The following is a 25748-nucleotide window of genomic DNA, read 5'->3' as shown; positions in this document are numbered from 1 at the left end:
TTGTGAGAGACTTATACACAGAGCAATAACTATGAATTGTAGGTGGATTGCGCATAGCGCGAAAAAAATTCAGTTGACGGCAGCTTCGCGCCCCCTTCAGATGCTTTCAAGCCCCCAAGGGGGGCGCGCCACCCAGTTGGAGAACCACTGATGTAGCGCGAGGTTAACTTTCACTAGATCTAGCTGTCATATGATATGGAACCTGGAACACATTCGTTATATATTGCGAAGCGAATTACTGGATATCTTTTAAGAATGGAACGACGACACGGATTCATATGCCGGACAAAGCACAGATGACCTTGCAATGGTGTGGCTATGAGTTCCTCCTCCCAGCCTTGTCCACGTCAGTGGTATTATTGAAGACAAAGATCGAGCCGTTGCAAATGAGTCCGGCAACGCCTCTTCGTGATTCTAACATATAAGCATATATTTTCAACACCCGCGCAAAAGTTGTTGTATCTTCAGTAGGCTACACGCATTCCATGTCATGTCATGATGTTTTACGAACCAAAATATTGCAATTTTAGATGTGACTTTCATCTGTATAATATTATGGCTAGACTAAAATCATTTTTTAAAACTATAAAAACATGTCTTAAAGCTGTACTGCGCTCTAAATATAATGCGGTATCACATTCAAGTTGGAATTGTGGGAAGAAGTCACCGTATTCGAACCACAACTAACAGATTTTTTCCAATGCACCATTGAACATGGTCGATTTCAGTGGTGTCGAGGTGACTCGTCATCGTGCGGCAACGACTATTATCCCTTCGCAAAATTTCTGACACGTATTTCATCACTGTTGCAATTTCACGGCGAGATCTGCATATCATATAGTGACATTTTCTTTAGGTATAACGTGGAAAACATGATGCGTCACTCATTTTTCGTCCACATGATGCAACAGCACGTACTCCCGACGCGCGATGGCCAGTAACCTCGACGCCACAGACATTGCACGTGTGCCAAAATGCATATTAGCTGTGGTTCAAATACGGCGGCCTTTTGAAGGAAATGCCTGCTGTCAACAATCTTTTTTCTTTTTTCTAGCTTTAACTTAAGACGATGTCGCATTTAGTGCGCAATGCCCCTTTAAATAAAAGCCTACGTGCACAAAATTTACTTTCATTTTCAACACAACGCCATTAGCAGCGTCGCAACAGTGAATTGACGGAAGTGAATTGCGCGCTGTCAAAGTCGTTCCAAATAAAACCCGCGTTGCATCACTTTCGTCACTTATTGTTTCACGCTCGTGTCGCAACACAGAACGAACTCGTCAAAGCACTTCTGCAACATTCGGAGAAAAACATTTCATTTGGTGTGCCAGTTCGAGTGTCCTCTCGTGTTTATCGCAGCGATATGACGACGAAATCATACACAGCGACAATTATTTGCAATCAGCGATTTAGAGGGCAGGATATGTGTGTATGCCTGCTGCAAGTGGTATACAAGAAGCGGAATAAGCCTGAGAATTAGTTAGCAGGGTGGACACCGCAAAATTAAACGGACTAGATGCCGTGATAATGTCTTGGTTGAGGCTTCGGGTCCCCGGCGCCGCCGGCAGATCCCAGTCTTTCTGTTGATATTGTACTCCTCGGCGAGTATGCAGTAACTTAAGACTGTAGTAAAGTCTTCGTCGTACTTCGCGACTTGGTCTACTCTGTTTACTGCCTATACTGCGCAGCACGTCCGAGCTGTACGTAATCATTACAGGCAATCAGTTAGCGGAGCGAGAGATACACGTCTGCGCTCGGCGACTGACTAGACTAGACAGGATCCATATGAAATCGTAAAAGTGTCGGGTTATAATATTGCAGCTAGTGGACCTTTGACATGCCACAATTTTATGTAGAATATTTTAAAACCTACTGAAGATAGATCTGATATCAGAGCATTCGAGTGGTGTAGCCTAATCCCGGTTTTGATGTAGTCGTGATAAGTATAGGCTATTGTTACTGTAATTGCCAAAGTCAAATTAAATCAGCGTTAGATTTTGCCTTATTAGATTATTATTGAAACAAATCAATATCAACTTGAACATAATCATTATTGAGCCATTTTGATAGCATTGCTGCTTAACCTTTTTCGCGATCATACACCTTGTGCTTTCAATGAGATTTCTCGTACCCCATGACCATTTTCAGCACAATTTCTGATGGTACCTATATTAAAATCATAAAGCCCATTCATAAAAAATCGCGCGTACCGCGAAGACTATTTTCCAGTTGAATAAATTGGCCAAGGAAATATTCCACAGCATATAGGCCTAATTCCACAATGCATCTCGTACACCCTGATGTGGTGCTTCGTACCCCGATGGGGTCTACGGACCCTGGTTAGGAACCCCTGGAATTGAAATGTCCAATTGGCGAAGAATTCATTGGTGTTGCAGCTGTGGAGCGTACTACTACCTTACTCGCCACCGATAATAATATGGATAAAGAGAACAACCAACACCCAGCATGTAAGCAACAATACGTCTCGGGGGTTACAGAATGCCAATGGTTGCCGTACTGACCTGATTAGATAGCTATATACCATACGCTGCGCAAGCTACGACCATTTGATATATTGCTATTCCCCGTGATAGTTTCATAGATTGCTGCGTGCGTAGGATTACCAAGTCAACGTTCCGAGTCGCAAGTCCTTCTCTGATTTTAACATTTGACCCGACTCAACTCGAGTCATTTTCATTTAATCACCCAGTCAATCCGAAATCGAGTAATTTTACGAGAGAGTCGCACGAAACCAAATCACATTTTTCAGCCACGAATCATCCACGGGTCATGTTTTATCATCGTAAACTAGAGAAGTGACGTAAAGACTGATCTTCTACCGCGTGGTAGCTTTTAAAAGTGATGTGATAGTGAAGTTTGTTGAGATTTCAGTGATTTTTGATGTAGTTTTAGAGTGAACTTGAAGTTCTTTTATCTAAAACAGATATATGGCACTTGAATATATTGTTGAATACTTAAAATTCCAAAATGCCGTCGCGGGCCGCACAAAATGCTCTCGCGGGCCGCGTGTTTGAGACCTCTGCTGTAACTGATCCCACTCACTAAGCATATATGTTATTATATATGAGTGCTGCTATTGGGGGTACCGTGTGAAAGGTGATATTTTATCCGACTTTGCAGATCACCTGTCACTCCGCATCATTGTGAAAATCTGGAAAATACCACCAGTTCGTGCACAGTGCGTGAATTATGATGGATATAGTAGATATAATGGGGGCGAGGGGATGCGAGTTGCGCAATTGATTAAACCCCAGCGCCACGACACCAATGGCAGTAGTTTCTGATCTATCCGGGCTCATCATAACAGTGACTGCCTCGCTTGAATGAGCCATAGATGACTTGTGCCGAGCTTAAAGCTGGCAGCGAACCATCGTTGGCAGACGCTTGAAAGTGAACGAGATTGCAAGATGGCAGCGACTGTGAAAGCAGTCGTCCAATAACGCTGCCAACTCAAAAACCTAAATTGGGGCATAACACAGTTACAGCCTGAGCGGGTCACTACAATGCAATCCTTAGCGAAGAATTACATTATTTTGGAACACCTTAATAACAGCATGGATGATCGATAGTTAATTCGAGTTTTTTCGAATGCTACACGTTGGTCAGAGTATAGTCTAATTGGAAACTTTAAATAAAGCGTAAATATTGAATCAGATGTCCTGGTTGATATTATCTTTTGAATTGTCAAACACCATTCAAATATAAAATGTATGCATAGCCATGACAAAATATTTTCATAGCGATTAGAAATCAAACAAGGCTCGAGAATTCACAGTGTTGTTCCTGTTGTCTTATACTTCAGAGGAAGGCAAGTTCATTCTATTCGCGAGAAGTCAATATAGAGTAAAATTGTAAATGGTATGTATATAGTAACAGAACCTGATATCTCCCGATATGCATGACACCGCACGTGTGGACTGGGCGTATAACTACGCGATCAATATAGAATATATTCGATTTTGCATCTTTCGTTTCTGACACAATTTGAAACATGACATTTCGAATTTGGTAATATTCATATTCGTGTTCAAAAATGTTTCTTCATAAATATGTGTAGACCCGGTGGTATTTAGAGCTATAGAGAAACTGAGGCAACTGTTAACAAAAGTTTATCACATGGCTTCGTGCTGCTGTTCCGCACATTTATTAAAATGTCCCCAGTAGTTTTCAGCCAGCGGTAATGCGTGAAAGAGCCACATACAATTTAGTTTCGTTATTTAACTTACTCAGCGAAATTAGTGAGTAGACAGGGCAGCTTTTGATTAGTCCCAGTTATAATAACATTGGTATCTATATATGAACTTACTGCTCCAAGCATTAAAACAGTAATTGCTGGTCAACGTCAATTTTGACAGTGTTTCAGCCGCGATAAGTCTTGAAACTTGCCACTGTGTGTTGCGATGGTGATATCCAACAGTGTGCAGTGTTTTAAGGCTGTAGCTTAAAATTCAGATCGTAATGTCGTTTCAGTTGTCGAGCAGGTACCGATCTGGATTTTATCGGTGTTTGTGTGTATCAGTGAGTCCCAACCGCGGCTGTTTTGGCCCCTGAAAACCTCACAAAACGCATAATATACAGAAATGGACAGTGGTAGTTTTTTGTATTATTAATCCGTGTCGTTATAGCGGATATTAGTTATGTAGGGGAGATGTGGTACCGATGGATCACTGGGACCGAAAATACTTGAAAAATTCTCCATGATAATTCCATGATTGCACTCCGTGATTTTGTCTACAAGTACATGTTGACAGAATCTTTCCTCACATGCAAAAAAATTCGACCTGGATGAGTTATGGGGTCTGTGACGAATGATTTACATTTTAGGGGGTGTTAAGTAAATTTGGATCGACATTTGCATTTTTCTATATCACCATTCAGACTAACAAACCCGCCATAATTTTTTATGTGAGGTATAGGACTTGTATCAGGGTATATAAGGGCACAGACTTTTTGAATCAATACCATCCTCGAGTGGACTATTTTCAAGTTAATTACAATATTTATGGGGTGGGGACCTATGGTACCATAGCCAAATCAAGCAAAATAGATGGAACAACTAATCACTTAACAACAGAAACTCGCCTACATATATATAGGCTGTAAATCATAGTTACCTGCGGTGTTTTATCGCTATTACGAGGTATTTGAAAGTCAAATATCGATTTGCGGATAATATGTATGTGGCATTAATTTTGTAAATTTAGACGTAAATCAAAACATGATTTTATGCCAACATTTGAGTTGATATAATCTATTTTATTCTTGAAGGTCGCGACGAAACATTCTTCATTGGCATGCTGTAGCTTAGCTTATAGTACACAACAAAACAAGTTAATAAATTTGAGTTTTTGAGCGTATGTCTCATAGGTCCCAGGGTCGTGTGCCTTTGGACCCACCGGGTGGGGACCGATGACACGTTCGATCAACAAATTTTAAACGTTTATAAATATTTTTTGAAAAGGCGGATATTCATGTAAATGTCCGCGATAGGTAGAGCTTGTATCGAAGTGTTGAGCCAGCAAAAGATCTGCTATTCTCGGCTGAAGATTTAAGGGCCACAGATCATTTTGTAATTTTTGATCCATCGGTACCACATCTCCCCTAATTGCCGCCCAAGACCGTTGGTGAAAAGCGTACTAATAGCGGCTAACGCATGGAAGAATACCTGTCATATAACGGGCGATAGCTTGAGCTCTACTGGCGAGTTACATAGACCATCACAAATTGTTTCTTTAAAGAGCGCATGCCCATAAAATTTTACTGACATCAAAATAATGGCCAACAATCGCAATAAGTCCAATATTTATTCGCGTAGACCCCTCTCAAACTTGTGCAATATTTGCGTATGTATATATGAAGGAAGAGCCACCACATACCACCACACATCTTGCTTCTAATATGCATTCGCAGCTGGTTTCGACGAATATCACTTGCCAATCTGCGTCTATCAATGTTAAAATTACGGATGCCACGTCTGCAAAACTGCTGCATTATGCCAGTTTATTCCGGAAACAGCCGAGAGTTCAATGACTCGATATGAAGTTGGTATTATATAGTCATATACCTTAAAACGAATGTCGCAGAAGAAGACATGCTTCGCTGTGTATTCCATGTCTCGTGTTGCGTGCAGTCGGTCAGCATCAAACATGTGAACGTAACTCATTTAGAAGTTGTTGTTGTTGAATATGATTTGATTGGTGATTTTAACTCAGTGGTTTTGTTCGCCATTCACTATAATTGTTCGATGAGCAATGTTCATTCATTAGATGACTATACATTCGTTGCCAGAGTGAAAACTATGATATTCTTGAAGAGGCAAGGGTATGTTAATAAGATTTTCAATTTCATAGGTACTTTGAGGTGAGAGCATTTCTTAATCATCGCTTTCCTTTGATAAATATACTATCGACAATCCATTAGTGTTGGATTTGGGGTTAGGGTTGCATTTAAAACAAAAATCAATTTGAAACAAACATGTTCAAAAGAAGGCCATTGTTTAAAACATGTTTTTTTCAATCCATGACGTCACGAATATTCAATTGTGACGTCATAGTGGATTGACATTGACAATTAAAAATATACGGTATTTATAGCTCCTTTGACGAAATATCTGTACTATTGCGGTTGAACCGACTATTTAGCGGGTTCCGACCATCCCATATCGATATACGTCGGCTATATCGGGTGGTAATTGTCCGTAGGCTCATACAACATATTTTTCAGTATATGCATTTCAGTTGTACACACATCGGGAACAATATTTTTGAAATGTTCTGCAGTTTCCGACCCTGTAAATGCCGATTTCCACTCTTCATACATATGTATGATTTTATTGATTGTTAGGCTTGACTCGACTCGTCTCCGCTTTCACGTTATCGTAAATTCCGCAATGTCCAGGAATCCACGCCACGAGTAATCACGAGCACTGATTGACTCGTTTTACTAAATAGGGATTTGGAAAAGTTTCACGGAACAATTCCAAGCACAGACCGTGTATTGCGTAATCTGAAAATGGCAACAAAGACGCCTTGAACTAAACTATTTGGAAAGAGTGACTTCTTGTGACTTTAATTGTTACGGCATACTTTGCTACATTGGCTTTATTTTGAATCTGGATTGCGCATGCGAGGTACATAGGCTGCGTAATCGCGGCACATTATTGAACAGGTTTCAAAGTGAACGAATTTTCGGTTCAGTTTATACAGCCTGCGATTTTATTCCACGCAGCACGCAGTAACATTCAAATTCAAACATTCTTTACGCGGGCCGCTCAGAAAAGCTTCGCGGGCCGCACTTTGCCCAGGTCTGCTATACGCGGTACTCTTAATAAGGGAAACACGATAAGTATTCCCCTTTAATATATTATATTGCGATGAATATAGTCCTGAATGGAATAATATTAGAAGAGCTTTTTATCCAGTGATTTTGAACGGGAAAAAATTGGCAATGAATATGTATACTTTCGTCCGTACAATTTGTTTTGAGTCATATTATTTATTTCATTTTAGAAAATAGTTATAAGTATTTCTAAAGGCAATGACTAATTCCGATGACGAGAATTGCTCGATTTGCATGGGACCGATGGTGGATCCAGTTTACTTACCATGTCTTCACGTCTTCTGTCGAAGCTGCATTACGGAGTACGTTGCAAGCGGTATAGCGATAGCGTGAGTATGCAAATGGGAACGATCTCACTTCACCTATGAGTGACTTGTTTTACTGTTTGAATTTCGTCGGTACGTAGCCTGATATAAATCAATGCAGGCCTTATTAGATATTAGATGGTGAGTTCATAGGTTGGGTTACCATCCGTCTACTCCGCTGATACAAGGTAAAAGCGGGTATTTCTGAAGTCAAGTTGGAAACATAACCTTTTTTAGTCAACCCAACGAAATTAGCTCTATAAATATAAAAATCGCCCATTCGCTCGTCCGCTATAGTATTTTACAGCCTGTGAAAAGAGTCCTGTTTTCTCGATCTCAAAATACGGTAACCCTACCATTAGGCGTCGGTAGCCAACAATAGTTTACCCACTGTTCTCTAACAATAGTTCCCACAATGTGATACGCGAGTAACTTCGGGGTATCGATGAATTCGTTAATTGTGCAAATCGATGAAGCGATATATTCAATAATGCCGATTTTTTTCATTAAAGAATCGCTATGCCCATAGGAAACGAGTCCGTGAAAGTAAGGTTTAGACCAGTGGCCCTTGACCGATCTTCCATAAGCCAGTCTTGGGGGTACCGTTGCGGTCAGGCCATATACTCGAATAATACATATGATTTGTGATGATACGCCCGACTTAGCTATCATTGGTTGCAGGTAATTAGGCTTGATCAATATGGTCGAATTGCTACTGTTTCGACTGTTTGACAATGCCCCCAGAACTTGAGTTAAACACCCCTTTGTACTGTACTCGCAGCATCCAATGAGCTATCTCTACTCAAATGTCATGAGCTGATCTACATAGGCTACTGGTCATTAAATAATAAATGGTATTGAGTAATGATTTACTTGGTATTTACGGCCGTTTCGATATCAGTAGAGATACTACGGTTCATAATAGTTCTGGTGAGGTTACTGCTCTTGGGTCCACGCTAGGAAAGTATAAAAATCCTGCTTTAGACCAGTTGTTCTCAACCTTTTTCACCACGCTGACCGGTAAAATTTCAGAAAAATATTTGATGGACCGGTGGACTTTCAAAAATTGAAATCAAGTCATAACGTGAAGTATGCCACCATTTTTTGCCAGTATGTGGTGCAAGAGAGTGACATTTTGAGGGCTTTGATCGTAAATAATTATGTTCATGATGGCATCCATGTGATTTTACCATCGTGAGTCTGATGAGTCGAGGTAAAATTGCCTTGCCCAGATAAACGAGTAGGGTTCCGCACCGAAGGCCATGGATTCAACCGACCACGCTAACTCGAATAATATTCTTCTCTTCGGCAATATCGAGAGAACAAGCGTTCCGGAGTCGAACGCAGCACCTTGTCGTGCTACCTTGCTCATTGCCCACTACCACCAGACGTAGGCTAATCTGGCTACTGTGAATACAGTGCGCCGCACGAAAACACCCGACAACAGTTATACCTGGCCATCCACAAACTCAGGGCCGATCGTAAGCCTAACTGCCCGACAACGTTGGTTTTGGGGCCCACAGGTTGATAAACCAAACTTATGGGGAGCGTCGTCCCTAGACCCCACTGTTGGTTGGGTGTTTTCAGCAGTACTTGTGAACACAGAGTAGGCAGAAAGATCATGAATGATCGCGCGATGCGCGGGAATTTTCTGTAATTCATGACTGAATCGGTCAATAATATTGGTAATTGCATATATATTGCTGTGATTTTTTATACTCTCAAAATTATCAGATTTTCCGGTAGAGTTGATTAAGGGTGAGTAGATATTGAAATCACCCAAGCGTACTAAACTAAAGCACGCACACGATTCCAAATTGGTATTTTTTCACTGGAAAATAATATTTCTCTGTGGTCTGGCCTTTTTCGTATGGGGTACAGATTGCCAGGACAGCGAGATTCGGTGCCAGCCATTTTGGAGCCTATGGACAAAATTAGACATATACATAATATATTTCGAAGTTTTCGGTAGGGCATTCCTTTTCGGCCAAGGTGATCTCGCTGGCCAGTTTATAGCACATTTTTCGAAGTCCTGTGTTAGCCTAAACTTCAATATATGTTGGCACGGTAATGGCTGACGCCGAAATGCCTATTTCTGTAAATCTTGATTATTTCTTGGGGGAAGGACACCCAACAATCAAGACATTTGCGAAAAAAAATTGAAAAGGTTGGGTGAAGTTATAAAAGAAAATGCTGTTGTGCAGTCACGAAATAATTTTTGAGCCCGTTCAAGCTTGAACCAGCTCCAGTTGGGGAGTTTGAAGTGCGGTAATTACGGTCCTTCGCAAAATGAATGAATCGAAAACAAATGATCGCACAAACTGCGCGGATTAGCGAGTCACTCGTACTGGTCGCTCGTATGTCGTCAAACGACACGGCTCGAACTTCAAGTCGAATCGAACATGTTTTCAGACCTACTTCACGAAGTTCTGAATGAGTTTAAAATATGATGTTGAATTTATTTTATCAATGGACCAGCCTTCAACATATTGCACCTTGAAATTAAGGTACAAAATTATAATATACTTCGCAGACCGGTTAGAAACTCATCGCGGACCGGTGGTTAAGAACCACTGCTCTAGACTATTTACGCATTTTGAATAAGTTCATCAACCTCCTAGTAAGGTATATTTTTCATTCATCAGGACTCTGGAGGAAGCTTTGCGTTCGGAATTGGATGACTTGACTCCCATACATTGTCCATTGTGCAGGAACACGGTGTTTGCGAGGCGTAACCAAGAAGTGATTTATCCCGAGGCCAAAACGTGTGGGGGCTGCGAAAAATACATAACGAGGATTGTCCAATTTCCGTGCTGCCATTTCCAGAATGAAAGCAACTGCCTGTCGTGTGAAATTGGCAATGACACAGGGTAAATACATCACATAAAAACTCAAACAATTACAGGCATGGGAGTGGTAAATAGCGGCGGACGACAGACCATGACACAAGCCTTTGCTTTACCGCTGCGCAAATGGCATTGCGCGATTTCAATAAGAAAATTATATGCTGTTAGTTGGGAATGAGAACATTTGACCGGCGCTTTACCGCTGATTAGTATGCAATTCGTAATTTCACAAGTTATTGCTTAAACAAACTTCGTATAGCTTAAATCAGACCTGCTGTTGCTGTTGCCGTTGATGATATTCGTGTTGTTTGTTACCTACTATGGTAATTTACACCAGGGTAATTTATCTTCACTGTTGTTCCGTAGCAGTCGACTGGTGGCACGACCCACTTTTAGGCTTTTGTAAGACACCGCTTACACGGATGAGATGGAGCGGATGAGCCTAGACAAACTCCAACACTCCACTCCTCTACTCCTAGTACTTACTCAAGTAGAACTAATTTTTCGCTACTTCTACTTCATAATATTTTGGGATTTACGTATTATATCCTTCCGTAGAGAGAGAGAGAGAGAGAATGAGAGAGAATGATACGAAGAAATATACGTACTTTTTTCGTGGAGTGCCAACAATAACACTGGTCTTTGCGATTTTTGCGCCAGGACTTCTATGGGTCAATTATACCTAATTTGGAAGCGCTCAATACGAATCTGACGTTATTTTTGCTCTATCACATCACGTTTTTGAGATGTTATATATGTTGAATGTTTCTACTTTTTCAAGGTACTCAAGTAGTTATTAGCTACTTGCAGTACTTACTGAAGTGATAATATTTAACAACTACTTCACTACCTGGATGGACTAATTTGGTTTTTGTAAAGTAGAAAGTAGTTGAGAGATAATATTGCACCACTATCATGAGTTAAATTGTTATAAGAAACGCGTGAAATAGCCACTGAATCACGGTAACTGAATATATTTTTCCGAAGATTCTATCTATCGGTGGTGTCACTATAGTCATTTTGCGTTAGCTGCGACGATACATCTTGCGACTTCGTATGAAGCCACCTCTGACTAACTGTTGAAAGTATGCGACCACCCTCCCCCCGACCAAATATACTTAGATATTTACTGGCTTTTAGTAATTCTCAGACCTTTCATTTCGTCTTCACTTCAAATAGTTTTCACATGTCTTAGAAATTACTACTTCTACTTTTAATTGAGTAGAAATGCAAGTTGTTACTTGTGCTACTGGAGTAGCAGCGCCGATCACTTCGACCAACTCTAGTTCATAGTAAAATATTACTGCAAATCAGAAACCACCAAAAATGTAAAGCTTTTTGTATTTATAACTGGCGTTTAATCATGCAAAACACTAACAAAAAGTCTCGAAACCATTTAAAAACATCACTAGAAATTAACCAATGCTCATCTCTGGCTCTGTTCCATCATAGAGCACCTAGTATTTGGTGTAGGCCACAGAATGTCCTGTCGAGACTGTCCTAGAACCGATGCATATTTATTTCTATTGCGAAGTAACACGCACTTCAGGTTTGGTGTTGAGCTGTTAGTAAGCAGTCTCCGTTTATCTGGTTGTCTATAATAGTTAATGCAAAAGAAGCCCGTTATATCATGGCAATAAACCAAAACAAAAACAGTTCAGAAACAGCTTTCTTCGACTCCGATAAAATGTGACAGTATATGGCAGTAATCGGGAACCTTTTTTGTCCGAAGAGCCATACTGGTCCTATTTTTTCCATCTCAACTCCCAAAGAGCCATACATGCCATTCAACTGTTACGTCACAATTAAAAATGCGCGATGTCAACGTAGCAGTAATTCGAACACACTACATAGGATTCCTCGTGTTCGTCATATTTTCTCTGTAAAAACTGGTCTTTATTGTTCGAAAATAAAGGCCGAAACGAAAGGTAGAGAACAGGCGGGCCAAGCCTCACCATTGATAACGCAATTCATCGTAAGTAGCTTCGAATCTATTACATCTGATCGAATGTGACTGTCACGGTGATTCCAAATATCTAAATACTTATAGTCTTCTCAATTCTCAAAGTAGCCTATTCAGCGGTAGCATAACGATTCGTTACATGCCTACATTTTAGCGCCGGTATACTACACAGAGCTATACTTACCAATCAAGAACGTGGATAGCTATGACGTTGTTTGTTATTCGAGTTTGTAATTGTCACATTATAGAGCAGTGATTCTTAACCGGGGGTCCGCGAAGCATTTTAAGGGGGTTCGGTAAGCCTCTCAATCTAGAAAATTATTGAAAACCGTATTTTTATTTTATTTTCAAAATATAGGAATTACGAGAGAGTTTCGCTTCATTACTGCTATAAAATTTCATGACTCACAAACTCATTCTAATCGTCGAATTGCCAATAGCCTCTGATACAAACATATTGCTGTTCAAAGATGTTTTGTTGGAGTTTGTGGACCGAATAAAAAAAGAAGGAATAGTAAGGTCAAACAACGTGATTAAAATGTTCGCAAAATTCATTTTCCAGTGATTTACATAACCACTATTCCAGAACAACTTCGAAATGAGCTGCTTGATAGAAATGACTAGGATGGCGTCATATGTTCAATAAAAAATCTGTATGTCAATTTTGGCGCCATATAGGTTGCGATCATACCCAACGGGGTCGTCGGAAGCGTTGCCCATTATTATACCATTCGTCACCACATATATTTGTGGAAATAAATTTGGGCACTCCCTCATATCAAATCGAAGGCGCGGATTTCCAAAACACGACCACGTATTTCAAGAGATGCAGCTGCTGAATTTGTTACCGTTCATCCAATTTCCACATAAATAGCGTGATGGTATTTTCAAAGAAGAGTCATTTTGGGGTGTCGTTGATTTGTACATGTCGCCAATGTCGCCAATGTCATCAATGTCGCCAATGTCGACGTCTATCTATTTTGTCAATGTCGCCAATGTCGCCAATGTCACCAATGTCACCAATGTCACCAATGTCGGCTATGTCACCAATGTCGCCAATGCCGACATTAGTAGTAGACTTAGCTGGCTTTGTGCCCCGCCAATCCCAGAAGACCACGTCGCCTTAATTGCCACGCCTACATTGCCACATCATCCGCCTATTGCCACATCATCAGCCACGCCCATTGCCACATCATCTGCTACGTCATCAGTCACGCCCATTGCCACATCATCCGCCTATATAACGCCATTGCTACATCATCATGATTATTCGTACTGAACTGTTTTTGAGAATATAAAATCTTGCGTAATACACTAAACGTTGAACTAGATTTCATTATGTCATCACAGCGGAATCAACCAACTATCTCGATCTAGGTTGTAGGCTCGAACCCTGTAGTTGCTGGATTTCATACTATTCAGCGCTTTTCATGTCTCCTAACACTTTACTCAGTCTCATTGAAATAGCATTGTATAGTGTACGAGTTCATTTTATTTCGAAAAAAGAGCATATCAATGATATCGTTGATCGTTATTGCGTCGATTCGCGTGCTGAAATCCTCCAGATCGGTTGATGTTTCGAGGTACACCGCTTTGCTGCCATCCGACACTGCGATCCGAGTTCTAGCGTTCGATCTGACCGTTTTGTTTGATGTAGCGATCACTGGCTTGTAGTATATACGATACGAGCGGAAGGTCGGGATTAGGAACAACAACGCACAGGCAGTCTCACACACTTTGCTGCATCTGAGCTTCGTACTAATACATGCATAATTTTTGCATGACGAGAATACGGGTAATACGGTCAATAAACGCCGGAGGCGAGTCATTTAAACCTTGTTGCTAGATAATACCACTTTCGGCTACAACAAAGTTGCCCTGCAACAAAAAATAGAAGCCCTAATGATCATGCAGAGTAAAGTTCAATTATACATCGAATTATTCGAATAGACTTGTGTAGGTATGAAGTGAAATAGAACGGAGTTTACGCAAAAGTTGCTATTGATCATAGACCAAGCTTGCTTTCAGAGCTGGAAACTAAATGCATATGAAAATTTACCTAGGTTTTCCCCACACGCATCAAATGTAGGCCTACTCAAGTGTTTATGAGGTGGCGAATAGTTCGAAGGTTGTTAGCATGTAAGGACGTCACATAGAATTGTGGAGTTTTCTGTAAACTATAATCCAGTGATCTATTTTCAATCACTATATTTTTCATTAATCTAAACTTCGCAGTTACGCTTTCTACAGTTTACACATTTTACGACTTATTTTCTTTAGACCCATACAAGTGATCCCCAATGTCAGGGCTATGGAAACAAATCAAGCATGCGTACGTAAATCTTGAGCTTAGATCACCAAGACTCTTGTATGCAACTAACATTACAGACAACCATTCGACAATATTCAACTAGCATTAATGCTTTCGATATAGTGCATCATGTACAGCGACACGCTGATCAATTCAAATTCAACAATGGGATCCCCCGCACAATCATGAAGCCCGATTTGCGTTGAATATTAACGATACCAACAAATCGGAAGATCTCTTTTCCCTCTACATCTATGATAGAGGTACCATTCCATTGACTACGAATAACTTGAGATTCTGTGGGATTGAAATCGCAATCAAATAATATGAGAGTATCTTTTCCAGCTTTCAGAACTTGGACAATCGTATCAGGACTATATCGCAACACCGCAGTATGTGTGCGTGCAAAACGATACACAGTTATTTTTAGTGCCATCCGTACGACTTATGTTCAACTTGCAGTGCAACTGATGATTTATTTGCGACCGATGCATTAATGACTTTAATACTATGTACTTTAAATTATCCACACCTATGAGTCGAAATGTTGTTAAGTAACTCATGTTTTCAGCATAACATAAAAGCAAAGTGGACGAATTTCCATGCGACCGATGCATTAATGACTTTAATACTATGTACTTTAAATTATCCACACCTATGAGTCGAAATGTTGTTAAGTAACTCATGTTTTCAGCATAACCTAAAAGCAAAGTGGACGAATTTCCATGTTGATCAAATACCCCAAACACTGCTTGCTTTCATAGTTAGTAATTAAGCGCATCACAGAATTTACCCAAAAAAGTCGGTACTCCGAAAATTTTGTAAAGTAGAGCTTTTGGCGTTGGACTTAAGTTCAAATGAACAAGTGTTCACGTAGGTTCGAGGTCTGAATGAGTCTTTTAAAGCATATAGAAACGAAAAAACTAATCTAAAAAATTTACGAAGTTTGGATGCGGCATATTTGGGTTTTTTTAAAAATTATTTATACCCACGATTCGAGATATCGTTACAATGGAACTGGGTTGGCCGAGTGGTTAAGGCGTTGAACTTAAGCTTCAATGAACAGGTGTTCACGTGGGTTCGAACCCCACACCCAGTACGTCTTATGGGGATTAGGATTTTTTGGATTCAAATTTTTCGCTATTTTTTCATGGCCATAAGTCATTCTGGACCGCGAAATTGTGTAGCATATACTAATTTACGATAGCGCATTTGTAATTCGTGCAAATACAGTAATATCATAGTTCTTGTAACAAATTTGTATGCGCACAATATATGTTTATCATAAGTCCCACACATTCATGATTTCGTCCTAGTTTGAGTTTTAGAAAATATTATACCCACATCGCGACATCTTTCAAAAACAAAACGATGGCCAATGCTTGAGAGAGCAAATTTGCTATTTTTCATTGCCAAATATTGTGCTTTCAATTCACACATGGATTATTGGCAATATAATTTTACTTAACATATTTCTTTCAATTCCAGGCCTATTCAGTCCAATTAACGGCCACAAAGCTGAGTCCTCGACATCTCGTACTAGCGCACCATGAAAATGGTGACCTGCAGTCATGGATCGTGGCGAATGGCTTCCGCATAAAGGGATCGTCTCACAATGAAGCGACACCATTTGAGATGGTGCTGGATCTTCTCTATTATGTTTGTGACCTCACATATCCAAAAGTTTTCCAGATACTCTCAATTTTGGATGAAATATTCGAGCGACATCGAACTGTCCTAAACGCAGTCTCCAAACGTCTCCGCTATTTGCACTTTTTCACATTTTATAACACCTTAAGTAGTACTTAACAGTTTTAGTTTTAAATAAAATACGGAATATAAACTAATCGAAAAATTCGGTTTTTGCGTGCATCTGTTTTGCGGGAGCGTATAGCACGTACCTATACATAGTCAACTTTAATAACTGAATTACCATGCTTAACATTGAATCCCAACTCTAAACTTGATACGTAGATGTAGGACATTACGGCAATGCACCATGCTAAATTTCATCACACATCTAATGATGGAAAACCTTTAAAACTAACGCAGTCGAATACTGACTTTTACGCGTATCTGTTTTGCGTGAACTTAGCATATACCTATACATAGTCAATTTTAATAGCAGAATTACCGTGTTAAACATTGAATTCCCACCTTGAAAGTTGGTACGCGGTTATAGGACATTATAAAAATGCACCATACCAAATCCCATCAGACATTTCATGATGGAACAACTTTAAAACTAACGCGGCTCTACATCCACTTTTTGCGTACATCTGTTTTGCGGGAGCGTATAGCACGTACCCATACATAGCCAACTTTAATAACGGAATTACCATGCATTGAATCCCAACTCTAAACTTGATACGTAGTTGTAGGGCATTATGGCTATGCACCATGCTAAATTTCATCACACATCTAATGATGGAACACCTTTGAAACTATCGCAGTCGAATACCGACTTTTACGCATATCTGTTTTTCGTGAACATAGCATATACCCATACATAGTCAATTTTAATAACAGAATTAGCATGCTAAACATTAAATTCTCACCTTGAACGTTGGTACGCAGTTGTAGGACATAATAACAATGCACCATACCAAATTTCGTCAGACATTTCATGATGTAACACCTTCAAAACCAACGCAGTTCTATACAGACTTTTGGCTAAATCTGTTTTTCCGTAGCGTAGCACGTACCTAAACATAGTCAATTTTATTAACGGAATTACCATGTTAATATTCGACTCCCTACCTTGAAACTCGGTACGCAGTTGTAAGACATTATGACAATGCACCATGTTAAATTTTGCAAGTACTTTATCTTTACACGACGTTTTTTGTAAAATGAATACTAATTTTATTGAAAAAATAAAAAATAAAAAAGAGCGAAAAATTACATTATATCCCGGAACGCAACAAGAGAAATCGTATGAATTTGTAAACTACTTGTTCATGACATAATAATAATTCTACTTGTACACTTTTTCACATTTTATAACACTTTAAGTAATACTTAACAGTTTCAGTTTTAAATAAAAGACGGAATATAAACTAATCGAAAAATTCGGTAACCAATTTCGCGTAGGCTATGCATGCATACAAATGAGGAAAGTTACATCAACGCGTGTTAAAGTAGCTGTATCGAGTTATCGAATGATTTTCTCCTTACATCAAAACAACTAGAATGTATAACTAAATTAAAAAAACGTATCTAAATGAGCTCCAGGGCATTGTGATTATGCTGCATACCAAATTTCATCACACATTTCATGATGGAACAACTTTAAAACTAACGCAGTTCTATAGCAACTTTTGCCTAAATCTGTTTTCGGCAGCGTGTACATATACATAGTCAGATTTAATAACAGAATTATCATGCTAATATGTGACTCCTCACCTTGAAACTTGGTACGTAGTTGTAGGACATTGTGATTATGCAGCATACCAAATTTCCTCACGCATTTCATAATGGAACAACTTTAAAACTAACGCGGTTCTACATCGACTTTTTGCGTACATCTGTTTTGCGTGGGGGCGTATAGCACGTACCTATACATAGTTAACTTTAACAACGGAATTACCATGCTTAACATTGAATCCCAACTCGAAACTTGATACGTAGTTGTAGAACATTATGGCAATGCACCATGCTAAATTTCATCACACATCTAATGATGGAACACCTTTAAAACTAACGCAGTCGAATACCGACTTTTACGCATATCTGTTTTGCGTGAACATAGCATATACCTATACATAGTCAATTTTAATAGCAGAATTATCGTGTTAAACATTGAATTCCCACCTTGAAAGTTGGTACGCGGTTATAGGAGATTATAACAATGCACCATACCAAATCCCATCACACATTTCATGATGGAACAACTTTAAAACTAACGCGGCTCTACATCGACTTTTTGCGTACATCTGTTTTGTGGGAGCGTATAGCACGTAGCCTACCCATACATAGCCAACTTTAATAACGGAATTACCATGCTTAACATTGAATCCCAACTCGAAACTTGATACGTAGTTATAGGACATTATGGCAATTCACCATGCTAAATTTCATCACACATCTAATGATGGAACACCTTTGAAACTATCGCAGTCGAATACCAACTTTTACGCATATCTGTTTTTCGTGAACATAGCATATACCCATACATAGTCAATTTTAATAACAGAATTAGCATGCTAAACATTAAATTCTCACCTTGAACGTTGATACGCGGTTGTAGGACATAATAACAATGCACCATACCAAATTTCGTCAGACATTTCATGATGTAACACCTTTAAAACTAACGCAGTTCTATACCAACTTCGCGTGAATCTGTTTGCGGGAGCGTAGCACGTACCTATGCGTGATCAACTTTAGTGATGGAATTACATATGTAATTAAGTTTCAACACTTTTACAATGATTCGTCTTGCTTCCTATAACACCCCACTCGAGAAAATGCGTCGTAGGATATAGATGAAACTAGCACAACTCATCAAGACCGCCGAAAACAGTACATTTCAACATTTAGTAGCAGTAAATTTCTAGTAAAGTACAAGACGTGATGATTTCCGAGTGAGTTAAAAAGTAAGTATTGCAGGTATAGTTTACCTGAAAACTGAATACTCTGAAATAGAAGTAGATGCAGTGTAAATAGTTAATCACTTGATTAAGTTTAGTGCAAGCAGATAAAACCTATACTTGAGTAGTACAAAATGCACGAGTACTTCGCTATCGCCTCCCTCCACGTAATAAGTGTCTACGGTTTAAGACTGCTTTTACCGATACTCGTCGGTTTCAGTTTTAGATAGAATTCGGAAACCAAATAATTTCATAAACATAAGCTAATTTAATGAATTTACTCGAATGTACTATGCCGCGCTGATAAGATTAATTATAATATACTTATCATGTTACAGCGATTTTTCTAGCGTAGAAAATCTTTAAAATGTAGTAAGCAGACCAAATGAAGATATTCGTTGAGCTGAATAAACATAAAAAATACTCTAGACTACTTTATCGGTACTTTACAGTTACAGTTTTAGATAAAATTTGTCCCTTTCACCTATAATTACAACTCCTCGCTATCTAAACATGTTTAGAATATATTATTTGCGATGATACGAACCCGTGAAGTACTCAAGTTGCTTTTCGTAGGATATAGATGAAACTGACAACACTCACCAAGACCAGTGATCCACTGAAAAAAGTAAATTGTAGCAGTAAAGTCCCACTAAAGTACAAGAAGTAATGATTTCCCAGTTAGTTAAAAAGTAAGTATTGAGGTATAGTTTGGTCGAAAAAGCGAAAAACTCTGAAATAGAAGTAGATGCAGTGTAAATAGGTAATCACTTCATTAAGTATAGCGCAAGCAGGCCAAACCTATACTTAAGTACTGCAAATGTACAAGTACTTCGCTATGTTCTCCTTCCACGTAAAAAGTGACTAGGTTTTAGAGTACTTTATCGGTACTCGACAGTTTCAGTGCTAGATAAAATTTGGTAAGACTTTAAATTTTAAAGTAGTTTGAGCTTACGTTTGTATCACCTTGACAAGTAACATTATCAGACATGAAAATGATACTATCACCGAATATAGAAGTTAACACGCGTCAATGTGTTTCGGAATTCACGAGAAATTGCTTACTAAGAGAAGTATATTGTTGTATACACAATAGTGGAGAGAATATTTAAAATGTAGTAAGCAGGCCGATGGGTATTCGTTTAGTTGTATAGGCATAAAAAACATTCCCGCGCGCGCCTTAGTATTAGGTGGTAGGGTTAGGAAGTGTTTTGTTTAAGAGCGCGCGGGAATGTTTTTTATGCCTATACAACTAAACGAATACCCATCGGCCTGCTTACTACATTTTAAATATTCTCTCCACTATTGTGTATACAACAATATACTTCTCTTAGTAAGCAATTTCTCGTGAATTCCGAAACACATTGACGCGTGTTAACTTCTATATTCGGTGATAGTATCATTTTCATGTCTGATAATGTTACTTGTCAAGGTGATACAAACGTAAGCTCAAACTACTTTAAAATTTAAAGTCTTACCAAATTTTATCTAGCACTGAAACTGTCGAGTACCGATAAAGTACTCTAAAACCTAGTCACTTTTTACGTGGAAGGAGAACATAGCGAAGTACTTGTACATTTGCAGTACTTAAGTATAGGTTTGGCCTGCTTGCGCTATACTTAATGAAGTGATTACCTATTTACACTGCATCTACTTCTATTTCAGAGTTTTTCGCTTTTTCGACCAAACTATACCTCAATACTTACTTTTTAACTAACTGGGAAATCATTACTTCTTGTACTTTAGTGGGACTTTACTGCTACAATTTACTTTTTTCAGTGGATCACTGGTCTTGGTGAGTGTTGTCAGTTTCATCTATATCCTACGAAAAGCAACTTGAGTACTTCACGGGTTCGTATCATCGCAAATAATATATTCTAAACATGTTTAGATAGCGAGGAGTTGTAATTATAGGTGAAAGGGACAAATTTTATCTAAAACTGTAACTGTAAAGTACCGATAAAGTAGTCTAGAGTATTTTTTATGTTTATTCAGCTCAACGAATATCTTCATTTGGTCTGCTTACTACATTTTAAAGATTTTCTACGCTAGAAAAATCGCTGTAACATGATAAGTATATTATAATTAATCTTATCAGCGCGGCATAGTACATTCGAGTAAATTCATTAAATTAGCTTATGTTTATGAAATTATTTGGTTTCCGAATTCTATCTAAAACTGAAACCGACGAGTATCGGTAAAAGCAGTCTTAAACCGTAGACACTTATTACGTGGAGGGAGGCGATAGCGAAGTACTCGTGCATTTTGTACTACTCAAGTATAGGTTTTATCTGCTTGCACTAAACTTAATCAAGTGATTAACTATTTACACTGCATCTACTTCTATTTCAGAGTATTCAGTTTTCAGGTAAACTATACCTGCAATACTTACTTTTTAACTCACTCGGAAATCATCACGTCTTGTACTTTACTAGAAATTTACTGCTACTAAATGTTGAAATGTACTGTTTTCGGCGGTCTTGATGAGTTGTGCTAGTTTCATCTATATCCTACGACGCATTTTCTCGAGTGGGGTGTTATAGGAAGCAAGACGAATCATTGTAAAAGTGTTGAAACTTAATTACATATGTAATTCCATCACTAAAGTTGATCACGCATAGGTACGTGCTACGCTCCCGCAAACAGATTCACGCGAAGTTGGTATAGAACTGCGTTAGTTTTAAAGGTGTTACATCATGAAATGTCTGACGAAATTTGGTATGGTGCATTGTTATTATGTCCTACAACCGCGTATCAACGTTCAAGGTGAGAATTTAATGTTTAGCATGCTAATTCTGTTATTAAAATTGACTATGTATGGGTATATGCTATGTTCACGAAAAACAGATATGCGTAAAAGTTGGTATTCGACTGCGATAGTTTCAAAGGTGTTCCATCATTAGATGTGTGATGAAATTTAGCATGGTGAATTGCCATAATGTCCTATAACTACGTATCAAGTTTCGAGTTGGGATTCAATGTTAAGCATGGTAATTCCGTTATTAAAGTTGGCTATGTATGGGTAGGCTACGTGCTATACGCTCCCACAAAACAGATGTACGCAAAAAGTCGATGTAGAGCCGCGTTAGTTTTAAAGTTGTTCCATCATGAAATGTGTGATGGGATTTGGTATGGTGCATTGTTATAATCTCCTATAACCGCGTACCAACTTTCAAGGTGGGAATTCAATGTTTAACACGATAATTCTGCTATTAAAATTGACTATGTATAGGTATATGCTATGTTCACGCAAAACAGATATGCGTAAAAGTCGGTATTCGACTGCGTTAGTTTTAAAGGTGTTCCATCATTAGATGTGTGATGAAATTTAGCATGGTGCATTGCCATAATGTTCTACAACTACGTATCAAGTTTCGAGTTGGGATTCAATGTTAAGCATGGTAATTCCGTTGTTAAAGTTAACTATGTATAGGTACGTGCTATACGCCCCCACGCAAAACAGATGTACGCAAAAAGTCGATGTAGAACCGCGTTAGTTTTAAAGTTGTTCCATTATGAAATGCGTGAGGAAATTTGGTATGCTGCATAATCACAATGTCCTACAACTACGTACCAAGTTTCAAGGTGAGGAGTCACATATTAGCATGATAATTCTGTTATTAAATCTGACTATGTATATGTACACGCTGCCGAAAACAGATTTAGGCAAAAGTTGCTATAGAACTGCGTTAGTTTTAAAGTTGTTCCATCATGAAATGTGTGATGAAATTTGGTATGCAGCATAATCACAATGCCCTGGAGCTCATTTAGATACGTTTTTTTAATTTAGTTATACATTCTAGTTGTTTTGATGTAAGGAGAAAATCATTCGATAACTCGATACAGCTACTTTAACACGCGTTGATGTAACTTTCCTCATTTGTATGCATGCATAGCCTACGCGAAATTGGTTACCGAATTTTTCGATTAGTTTATATTCCGTCTTTTATTTAAAACTGAAACTGTTAAGTATTACTTAAAGTGTTATAAAATGTGAAAAAGTGTACAAGTAGAATTATTATTATGTCATGAACAAGTAGTTTACAAATTCATACGATTTCTCTTGTTGCGTTCCGGGATATAATGTAATTTTTCGCTCTTTTTTATTTTTTATTTTTTCAATAAAATTAGTATTCATTTTACAAAAAACGTCGTGTAAAGATAAAGTACTTGCAAAATTTAACATGGTGCATTGTCATAATGTCTTACAACTGCGTACCGAGTTTCAAGGTAGGGAGTCGAATATTAACATGGTAATTCCGTTAATAAAATTGACTATGTTTAGGTACGTGCTACGCTACGGAAAAACAGATTTAGCCAAAAGTCTGTATAGAACTGCGTTGGTTTTGAAGGTGTTACATCATGAAATGTCTGACGAAATTTGGTATGGTGCATTGTTATTATGTCCTACAACTGCGTACCAACGTTCAAGGTGAGAATTTAATGTTTAGCATGCTAATTCTGTTAATAAAATTGACTATGTATGGGTATATGCTATGTTCACGAAAAACAGATATGCGTAAAAGTCGGTATTCGACTGCGATAGTTTCAAAGGTGTTCCATCATTAGATGTGTGATGAAATTTAGCATGGTGCATAGCCATAATGCCCTACAACTACGTATCAAGTTTAGAGTTGGGATTCAATGCATGGTAATTCCGTTATTAAAGTTGGCTATGTATGGGTACGTGCTATACGCTCCCGCAAAACAGATGTACGCAAAAAGTGGATGTAGAGCCGCGTTAGTTTTAAAGTTGTTCCATCATGAAATGTCTGATGGGATTTGGTATGGTGCATTTTTATAATGTCCTATAACCGCGTACCAACTTTCAAGGTGGGAATTCAATGTTTAACACGGTAATTCTGCTATTAAAATTGACTATGTATAGGTATATGCTAAGTTCACGCAAAACAGATACGCGTAAAAGTCAGTATTCGACTGCGTTAGTTTTAAAGGTTTTCCATCATTAGATGTGTGATGAAATTTAGCATGGTGCATTGCCGTAATGTCCTACATCTACGTATCAAGTTTAGAGTTGGGATTCAATGTTAAGCATGGTAATTCAGTTATTAAAGTTGACTATGTATAGGTACGTGCTATACGCTCCCGCAAAACAGATGCACGCAAAAACCGAATTTTTCGATTAGTTTATATTCCGTATTTTATTTAAAACTAAAACTGTTAAGTACTACTTAAGGTGTTATAAAATGTGAAAAAGTGCAAATAGCGGAGACGTTTGGAGACTGCGTTTAGGACAGTTCGATGTCGCTCGAATATTTCATCCAAAATTGAGAGTATCTGGAAAACTTTTGGATATGTGAGGTCACAAACATAATAGAGAAGATCCAGCACCATCTCAAATGGTGTCGCTTCATTGTGAGACGATCCCTTTATGCGGAAGCCATTCGCCACGATCCATGACTGCAGGTCACCATTTTCATGGTGCGCTAGTACGAGATGTCGAGGACTCAGCTTTGTGGCCGTTAATTGGACTGAATAGGCCTGGAATTGAAAGAAATATGTTAAGTAAAATTATATTGCCAATAATCCATGTGTGAATTGAAAGCACAATATTTGGCAATGAAAAATAGCAAATTTGCTCTCTCAAGCATTGGCCATCGTTTTGTTTTTGAAAGATGTCGCGATGTGGGTATAATATTTTCTAAAACTCAAACTAGGACGAAATCATGAATGTGTGGGACTTATGATAAACATATATTGTGCGCATACAAATTTGTTACAAGAACTATGATATTACTGTATTTGCACGAATTACAAATGCGCTATCGTAAATTAGTATATGCTACACAATTTCGCGGTCCAGAATGACTTATGGCCATGAAAAAATAGCGAAAAATTTGAATCCAAAAAATCCTAATCCCCATAAGACGTACTGGGTGTGGGGTTCGAACCCACGTGAACACCTGTTCATTGAAGCTTAAGTTCAACGCCTTAACCACTCGGCCAACCCAGTTCCATTGTAACGATATCTCGAATCGTGGGTATAAATAATTTTTAAAAAAACCCAAATATGCCGCATCCAAACTTCGTAAATTTTTTAGATTAGTTTTTTCGTTTCTATATGCTTTAAAAGACTCATTCAGACCTCGAACCTACGTGAACACTTGTTCATTTGAACTTAAGTCCAACGCCAAAAGCTCTACTTTACAAAATTTTCGGAGTACCGACTTTTTTGGGTAAATTCTGTGATGCGCTTAATTACTAACTATGAAAGCAAGCAGTGTTTGGGGTATTTGATCAACATGGAAATTCGTCCACTTTGCTTTTAGGTTATGCTGAAAACATGAGTTACTTAACAACATTTCGACTCATAGGTGTGGATAATTTAAAGTACATAGTATTAAAGTCATA

The 25748-nt window shown here is 38.5% G+C and overlaps 1 protein-coding gene, 1 long non-coding RNA gene and 2 other non-coding genes across 5 annotated transcripts in view; 3 read left to right on the top strand and 1 right to left on the bottom strand.

Moving 5' to 3' along the window:
- Positions 1 to 25748, top strand: part of LOC145453275 (uncharacterized) — a 159600-nt gene that overhangs the window by 4093 nt on the left and 129759 nt on the right. The gene's annotated exons all lie outside the window — the stretch shown is intronic.
- The window catches only part of LOC145453229 (uncharacterized), a 53709-nt gene continuing 28016 nt past the window's right edge, over positions 56 to 25748 (top strand). The window contains exons 1-2 of one of the 2 annotated variants that reach the window (XM_080331212.1): positions 195 to 7688; positions 10310 to 10534. In XM_080331212.1, the coding sequence (XP_080187338.1) occupies positions 7558 to 7688; positions 10310 to 10534 (356 nt within the window). In that variant the 5' untranslated portion in view covers positions 195 to 7557. Of the gene's footprint in view, positions 7689 to 10309; positions 10535 to 25748 lie in introns of both variants that reach the window. The other variant, XM_080331213.1, reaches the window with a different exon arrangement.
- Positions 15801 to 15883, top strand: Trnal-uaa (transfer RNA leucine (anticodon UAA)). The gene has a single exon. It is a non-coding gene; the product is annotated as a tRNA-Leu (tRNA).
- Trnal-uaa (transfer RNA leucine (anticodon UAA)) lies at positions 25268 to 25350 on the bottom strand. The gene has a single exon. It is a non-coding gene; the product is annotated as a tRNA-Leu (tRNA).

Source organism: Botryllus schlosseri, chromosome 13 (genome assembly GCF_051294905.1).
Source record: "Botryllus schlosseri isolate E-star chromosome 13, Bs_hap1, whole genome shotgun sequence".
NCBI classification, from domain to species: domain Eukaryota; kingdom Metazoa; phylum Chordata; class Ascidiacea; order Stolidobranchia; family Styelidae; genus Botryllus; species Botryllus schlosseri.
The sequence above is the reverse complement of the archived record's forward strand: the minus strand, read 5'-3'. Positions and strand labels throughout refer to the sequence as shown.